The sequence below is a fragment of the Diachasmimorpha longicaudata genome, chromosome 10, assembly GCF_034640455.1.
Source record: "Diachasmimorpha longicaudata isolate KC_UGA_2023 chromosome 10, iyDiaLong2, whole genome shotgun sequence".
In the NCBI taxonomy this organism is placed as follows: domain Eukaryota; kingdom Metazoa; phylum Arthropoda; class Insecta; order Hymenoptera; family Braconidae; genus Diachasmimorpha; species Diachasmimorpha longicaudata.
Genome location: NC_087234.1, coordinates 1173618 through 1182037, shown reverse-complemented (window position 1 = coordinate 1182037; position 8420 = coordinate 1173618). Strand labels below are relative to the sequence as shown.

Below are 8420 nucleotides of genomic sequence, written 5' to 3'. Positions count from 1 at the left end.
GAATTTCTTACAGAAAGTGGTAACTTTATTTAATAAACATTTATTTACATGTGATATGAAAATTCGATATTAATATCAAGTGACCACAATTTAAATATTTTCATTTGTGACTTCAGTAATAGTTATATTCGATTTTTCCTTTGCCGGTATTAATGTGAGGATTGGTCGATGATAACTCAAGTACGTTACAAAAGTATTGGATGAAACACCATCAAGATATCTCACAAATATAGCATCTATTGTTATTCCATATTTGGTAGTAGATTCTCTTGGATTGTTATTGATTTGCAATTGAAATTCTTTTTGAAGAAATGTCATTAATGGCATTGATTCAGCTCTTGCAAAATTTACATTAAAACCAGCTAAAATTAATGGTAGTTTATGTTTATTCGTTTTAAAAATTATTGAACCTGTTTGACTATAAGGAAATAACCTTTCATGTAAAAATGAAAATATATGATCTATTTTGTTATTAGGTGAAATGTATATACTACAATCATAATTAATTCACTTCCGTCTTCTAATTTAACATGTGAAGATAATAGATGCAATAGTTTAAAATAGCCTGGCATTATTCGATTAATAAAGTCTTACACAACATTGATAGTATGCCTTGTGTTTAACTGATCAGGGTGGCGTCCAGTTTCAATAATAATATTTTGTGATCCTTGTGATGATTGTTGGGAACTGAAATATTTAAAAAAATATGATATTAAAATACACAAGAAAAAGAAAAAAAAATTGAGTGTGGCTTCAATATACTCATGAACTCAAATCTTTGTTAATTATTGCAATATATGACTAAAGATTTGCAAATACAAATTTTATTAATAAATTTTTCCATATTAATTCCTTCATGAATAATAAAAAAATAATTAATTGAAGATAATATTAACATAATTTATAAAATTATTAATCTTAATATAATTTATATAAATTACTAATATGATTAATATGATTTTTTTCTTGGAGTGGGTTTCCACAATTGCCAGCATTGATCTCAATTCTCCAGCTTCCTCTGCCACCAGAGCTGTCATCAGCAAATTTAAGGTTGGTTATTCTCACCCCCCCCCCCCCTAGAGTCGTACCTCCCCCCTAATTCTTTTCTAGTGCCTTATCCAGGTCTTCCAGAAACAGGCAGAAAAGTACTGGGCTAAGTGGGCAGCCTTGTCTGACTCCACAAGTTGATTGGAAACTAGTCGTGGTCCCTCTTGGCGTGATGATTCGGTTTCTGGTGTCTCTGTAGATTCTCTCGACCATCTGGTACAGTTTGCCACTCAGTCCCATCTTCCTCAGCTTTTCCAACATCAGTGTGCGATCGACCAGATCAAAGGCTGCGCGATAGTCTATAAATGCTACGTAGAGTTTTTTCCGTGGTTCCCTCAGACGTGCCCCTATCAAAGTATTCAGCGTGTAGATGTGATCCCTGGTGCTGCGATTAACTCTGAAGCCCGCTTGACTTTCTCCCAGTTTTCCCTGTTCTTCAGTCCATCGGGCCAGCCTTGATGCCATGATCTTCGTGAGGACTTTATATCCTAGGTCGAGCAAGGAGATCCCTCTGTAGTTGCTTGCCTTGTCAACTTCTCCAGCTTTGAAAATGGGGCAAATGTGGGCCGTTTCCCATCCCTGGGCGAGGCTCTCTTTCGTCCAGCAGCTTTGTATCGTCCGGCGGAACGCAGTCTTACCTACGTCGGGGAGAGCTTTTAGGAATCTGTCTGAGATGCCGTCCTCTCCTGGGGCCTTATGGTTTTTCATCCCCTGGAGGGCCTTGTTTACTTCCTGGTCAGTGATCGGTTCGTTCCACCACTCCACTATTTCGGGATGCCCCGGCTGGTGATCCCCGGTGGGTTCATTTGTAATCAAATTCAGGGAATCATCGTCAACTGTCCTCCCTGTACAGCCATTTCCTTGGGTTCGCTCCTCTTCCCCCAATCTCTGGGGGCTTGCTGCGATCTGTCCCGGTGGATTCAGCAGCCGTCCGAAGTTTCCAGTCCACTTTTCATCACTTATATCTCCTTTGGGGGACCATTTCCTCGATCGGAAAAGATTGAGGCCTGTCCACAGTTCCTGCATGTTCCTACTTGATTCCACTCTGTCCCATTTACGGGCTTGCTGAGCCCCGATTTTTTCTTTCTTCAACGACTTTAGAAGGTTCCTCTGGTGTAGCCAGTTTTGTCTGTGCTGGGGGTCTAACTTGTCACAGTGGTAAGTTTTTAGAGCCTTGAAAGTCCTACTCCTTTGTTCCTTGTATTCGCCGTCGACCCAGGATTCCTCTCTTGGTGTATTTGCCTTAACCTTCTTCACCATGCCGCAGTCTCTTGCCGATTCCCAAATACAGTGCTTCAGGGATTTCCAGGTCTCCGTTGGGTCGTCTGGGCTTTCCTCAAGGCACTTCTCCGTGACTTTCTTCTGGTAGTCCTCCAGTTTATTGTCATCCCAGACCAGCTTCTCAGAGTAAGTTTCCTTATCAAATGTACTGTTTGTGGCTGGAGATTGCTGAATATCACTGTGCAAAGGCAGTTTTAGTGCCACTGGCAGATGGTCAGAGCCCAGTCTCGGTATGACTTCTAGTCCCTCCACAAGCGAAATCTCATTGATACTTAGCAGTGCCAGGTCAAGCACTGAATCCGATCCACCTAGGAAGGTTGTCCTGCCAAGACGGGCTCCTTCGGTTGCTCCATTCAGAATGACTAGATCGTTTAGTTCGCCAAATTCAATCAGCAACTCACCCTCACGATTCAGTGTTCCATCCTCCGACTTTCTCGGGAGTTGCATCCCCACTTCCTCCACTCCCTCACTTGCACACTGCTTCCCTGCCACCCGTGCATTCCAGTCTCCAATGAGCAGCGCACCCCCGACCTCTAAAGCCTCGTTTACCAATGGCTGCAACTTTTTTATCACTTGTTGTATTTTAACATTATTATATACACATATTAGAGTCAACTGCCGGCCATCTTTTGATCTGAGTCCCTTGATTTGTGTTCCATAGCCCCACTCGTTCATCGTCAGTCCTCTACTGCATGTTTTCCTCACTGCTAACAGATTCCCACCCTTCGCCTTTCCCCTTCGGCTCGTCCTTGTCGCTGCTTGCGTTATCCATGTGAAATTGGGGTCTATGCTGCCTAATATTTTCGATTCATCCTTCCTTTCCAAATGGGTCTCCTGGAAGACAATTATATCAAACTGGCTGAGGAAGTTCCAGTTTTTTTTAATTTTGTACGCTCCGTCTATATTCCATGAGACCAAGTGGATGGACTGATGTTCCTGTTGAAAACTGCTACCGCCGCTGCCTCTGTTGTCCGTGGTCTCCACGGGTGGATCTTCTCCTCCACTGTTTGCCATTTTCGCGTGGAGTTTGGGGGATCAGTCTGCCCTCGTTCTCGTTCCAGGTCCACCAGGTTCCTTGCGATAGCAGCTTTTGGTATCCCACTATGCCCTCCGATCCATTTTGTGTGAGGAGGGTAGCTTCCTGCGATAAACAGTCTTGTATTTCTGCCTCTCTCATAGTGAAATCATCTTCGATATGTAACCCCTGTTCCTGGAGTGTTCTAGTCTTCTTCAGGATATTAATTTTGTTTCTCAGAGATTTAAGCTTTAACAACAGTCGGTTCCCTCCCAAAATCTTCACCTGCCTTATCATTGGTAGCGTACCTGTGGCATTGAAGATGCGTCTAGCAGTTTCTTCTTCTACGTCGCCCCCCTGGGAGACTGTCTCGTGCACGATGACGTTGTTCTTTCTTCGAGATCTTTTTGCCATTTCAGCGTTCAACTGAGTCGTACTCAGGGTCGATGGGGTCCATGCTGGCGAGAATCCCGTGTCCTGATTCCTCGAGGGATTCATATTCACATGCGCAGGTGGGGATTTTGGTGGCCCATCACTTCTGTTGGCTTGGGAGAATTGGGGCAGTGGTGGTGGTGGTGTGTTGGACCAATGCAGATGATTCTCCTCTGGGTGTGTTGCTTGTGTATTTTGGATGTTATATGACTGGTAGGGGCTTCCCGTTCCTGTTGGCATTTGGTGAGGTGCTGGCGGGATCTTTTGTGAATTGTGCGGGATCAGGGGCTCCATCCTTCTCCAGAATTGCTCTGCATCCTCGTTCATTTCGTTATTACCCGGTGACCTAGGGATTGGCACATTGGCTGTGTTCACCAATGGGGGGGTTCTCATGTAGTTGTTATTAATATTGAGAGGATTTTCTGGGAAACTACGGCTGAGCCTGAACATGTCCTTCTTCATTTCTTCGTGGCTGAGCTTCAGTTGTTCTATTAGCTGACGAAGAGAGGTCACTTGCTCTTCCTGTTTCATTAACTCAGCCTGCCACATACGATCCCTCTCTGCTAGTTCCAGTCTAGGTTGATCTAGAATTCGATGTAATTCATTTGTTACTGTACCGTTGAGTCTCCTTTCCATCCCTCCCAGCAATGTCTGGAGCTGAATGCCCAGGGCCGGGTGTGCTAGCGGTGTTTTCGTGCCCACCGCGGGGATGTGCCTTTCATTCTCTTGGTTCAGTGCATCGACTACTTCTCTTCCCCTAGGTGATTCCTCTTCCGATCCCAAGATATTTATTGGTACCCTCTCTCGTTGGGAGTAGGGGTTTAGTGCTTGTTCAGCGGCTAGTGTATCGAGACACCGTATCAGTTCTCGGTCAGCCTCATTGAACAGAATTTCCATTGCCTGTGGGCTCTCTAGGGGTGTTAGGTTACCCAGATCCTCCTGTGATTGCTCCTGTGAATTTCGGGGTTCCGAATCGACCGCTTCGATTCGGTCTGTGCTGCTATCTGGGGATATTATCACTGGGTCATCCTCGTCCTCAGGGTTATAGTCCTGTTGTTGGTCCATCCTTGAGTCAGGGGGCTTTCTCCTCGTGCAGGGGGTGAGAGTCGGAGATCTGCTTAGTTTTTCCTTGCTGGCAAAAGGATTGGGCTCCTTCCCGTCGGTCGTGAAAAATGTTTCAATTTTGGGGGGGGGGGGGTCATCTTTCCTAGCTTTTTTTCTTGCCTTCGGCGTGTCCTCTTTATCAGTTTCCTTAGGTTTATTTTACTACCTGGCGGCCTTCCTCTCCCTCTGGTTGAGCCTTTGGGTCGAATCGGTGCCGGGGATGATTGAGATCTGGGGTGTCCCATGCCCCTGTCCGGTTCTGATGCTGTTGTCCCGTGTCGTTTTCCCGCCTGTCACTCTATGATTAATATGAATATAATTAATTAAATAGAACCGTTTTCCACCCCGAAGGGAAGAAAACGTATATTTTGAGTCTTGCCGAGGCTTGACCCTTCGTAATCCTCACATGCATATGTGCTCAATCCCCCCCTCGACACCCCTTTAGCCCCCCATAACGTCGTCGGACCAGGACAGCATCTACAGCGCCTCTCGTGCCGGGTTAGCGTTTCCGTGATTATCACGGGGACTACTCAGTAGCTATTCCGAATGACGGCAAGCCCTTGCTCCGGGTCAAGCCTCGGCAAGACTCAAAATATACGTTTTCTTCCCTTTGGGGTGGAAAACGGTTCTATTTTAAGTCTGTGCCTTCGGCTTGACCCTTCGGAGAGATGTTTAGAATCTGCCGGCACCATAAAGCTGTACTGTGACTTCAAAGAGACAGATATTCTTAGAAATAAATGTTTAATCATTTTTGAACACTTAATGATAATAAAGTCCATCTGACAGTAATGATATATTAGATTGGCTTAAAGCAGCGTGACATAGAATTCTTTGGTCCTGGACTATTTGGTTTTTCAATAATCTTATAATAATGCTTAATGAAGTTATCAGGGCCCTTCCAATTACACCTTTGCAGCACTTCTTCCATGTTCCTTGTACTTTGAAAATTATGCGAAGCTACCGCTGAACGTGTTGACCCTGGACTAGCCTGAATGCCAGCCTCCGAGAGGGCGGTTCCAATCCAGCCCGCGATTATCGACCTGGATGCCGCTTTTACTACCCCTCTCGTTGTAATAAAAAGGGCTGTGAGTTCTTTCCTAGCCCTACGTCTCTCCTCTGACAGGCTCACCAAAATCTTAATCCACTCCACCAGGTTGAATGATCGGTCTTCCGATCGTGAAATCTGCCAACCAGATTGGCGATAATTCGTCGAATCCGTCTTGGATCCAAATTTCGGCCAAAAAATAATTTTGTCGTCTTCCACTGTGTAGAAGTCCGGATCGATTGACAGAAGGGTTAGATCATGTATTCTCCTCCCCGACGCCAGCAGCAGAAGGAGAGCCACAAAACGTGAGCCACGCTGAATTCCGATCGCCTTCAGGATGGCTTTGACCAACGGATCGGCGCTCAAACTTTCCTTGGCCCCTCCTTTAGCTAGGGAACAAATTGCTGATTTCTGCGTGAGGATGGAGCTATAGGCTAATTTCCTCTCTCTGAATAGGTAGCCCAGATAAGCCACCACTTGCTGTGCCGAGGGATTGTCCGATTTGATCCCCTTTTCCTTGCACCAGGCCCGCCACTGACTCCAGATTGAAGAGTACGTTTTCCAGGAAGTGTTCCTCCAAGCCGCGCCTAGAAGTTTAATCTCGGATTCTGCCAAACCTCTTATTGAATTACTCCACCCCGTACCTTCCAAACCTCTAAAAAGAGGTGGTCGACTTTCTGAGGGGGAGCCCCCGTTGATAGGTCTATCAGATGTGTCTTGAGATCCAGAAGTTGGAACGGGGCATCCAGGCTTCTGCGTCTCAAGGTGTTCCTCCAGAAGGTCTTGTCCCACCGCGGGACCACCAGCAGAAAGACTCCCTTGGCTGAGTTCAAGTGCTGTAGTACCTTTGGAATTAGAGGCGGGGGTGGGAACACCCACGCTAGGTTCACTACCCACGGCCTGCTGAAAGCGTTGATGAATGCTGCGTTCTGGTCGGTCGCATTGATTGATACGTAAGTCGGTACTACCTTGGAGTGGCAGGTTGCAAACAGATCTATCTCCGGTGTCCCCCACTTTTGAAATACCGTTTTCCGAATCGCCGGACTCAAGTGCCAGTCTGGCAGGGGAAGATTTCTGGATAGCCTGTCCGCCCAGGTGTTGTACATTCCCGGGAGGAAGAACGGGATCAAGGTGATCCTGTACCTCTCTAGCCAAAGCAGGAGGTCCCTCACCAGCCTCAACAATACCTGCGACCGCGTTCCTCCCTGATTCCTGATGTAGGCCAGTGTCGTTCTGTTGTCTGATTGCAGCATCACCGTCTCGCCCTGTAGCCGATCCCCTAGTATCCTGACTGCGATCATCACTGTGAACAGTTCTTTTCTGTTGATATGCCAATCTGACTGGGATGGTGACCATTCCCCCGAGTAATGAACCTCGTTCATTTGAAATCCCCAACCTGCCTGGGAGGCATCTGTTGAGAGAAACAGGTTCGGTTCCGTCTGGAAAATAGGTCGGGTCCGGTTGATGTTCCCTTTCCACCACTGACAGTCGATGAATGCTAATGATAGAAGAGGGTATTTTCTTCTCGGAGAGACTCGTGATAATCGGCGCGCCCCTCGTTGTAGCTGGCGACAAAAAAGGCGTCCTAAGGGTGTCACTATTGCCGCAAAATTCAGCATCCCCAGGAGAGACGATCCTTTTTTCCAATTCCATGACCTCGACTTCATCACACTCTCCAATAGCTTTAGTATGCGTTCCTTTTTGTCTTCTGGGAGGATCATTAAATTGACCCTTGTGTCCCAGATAATTCCCAAGAATTCGATTCTGTTGCAAGGCTGGACGATCGACTTTTGGATGTTCATAACCCACCCCAAGGAGTGGAGAAAATCCTGAACCCAGAGAATCTGCTCCTGAAGTATCCGGGCGTCCTGATTTGCCAGCAAAAAATCGTCTAGATAAACCAGGACCCTCATATTCTTCTGACGAAGGGTGTGAGCTATCCAGTTCGATATCCTGGAGAAAGCCACTGGGGCTGTCGATAAGCCGAAAGACAGACACGTGGCATTGTAGAGTTGACCCTTGAAGGATAGGCAGAGATAACGCCGATGACTCGGTTTTATGGGAACATGCAAGTATGCCTGAGAGAGGTCTATCTTGGCTAAAAAATCGTTTTGATGTAAGAATGATGGGACTTTCCGTTGATTCACCAATCGAAACTTGGGAGGTAGGAGATTTTCGTTTAAACCCCGAAGGTTGAAAATCTGGCGATACTCCCCCCCCCCGGCTTGGGAATCAAAAACACTGGTGACAAGAAACCGGAATCCCAGGTGGCCTCTTCCAGGATCCCCTGATGTAGTAACGACTCGATTTCTTTCGTCATCTGGGGGGGTCGCTTTCGTTGCGTATTTTCTGATGCTGTCGGCCGAGAAGGGCACGGTTGGAGGTTTTTTGATGAACGGAATTGCATATCCGTTTAAGACATTTAGGATGTGTTTTGGGGCTCCTGCCTCCCTCCAGACCGGAATGAAATCTTTTAGCTGGCCCCCTATCAGTCTG

At 46.4% G+C, this 8420-nt stretch overlaps 1 protein-coding gene across 1 annotated transcript; it reads right to left on the bottom strand.

Annotated features, from left to right (window-relative positions):
• Nucleotides 1-16: 16 nt before the first annotated feature.
• On the bottom strand, nt 17-8414 carry LOC135167020 (uncharacterized). Its single transcript, XM_064129856.1, has 2 exons — nt 5046-8414; nt 17-687 (listed from the first exon to the last, which is right to left on the bottom strand). Exon 1 carries the CDS (start codon nt 7575-7577, stop codon nt 5676-5678), a length of 1902 nt encoding a protein of 633 aa, XP_063985926.1. The 5' UTR covers nt 7578-8414; the 3' UTR covers nt 17-687; nt 5046-5675.
• Between the last annotated feature and the right edge of the window lie 6 nt (nt 8415-8420).

Bases quoted from the DNA above. Each gene is read 5' to 3' on its own strand.
- LOC135167020 (XM_064129856.1), bottom strand. From the start codon at position 7,577: ATGGAATTGGAAAAAAGGATCGTCTCTCCTGGGGATGCTGAATTTTGC.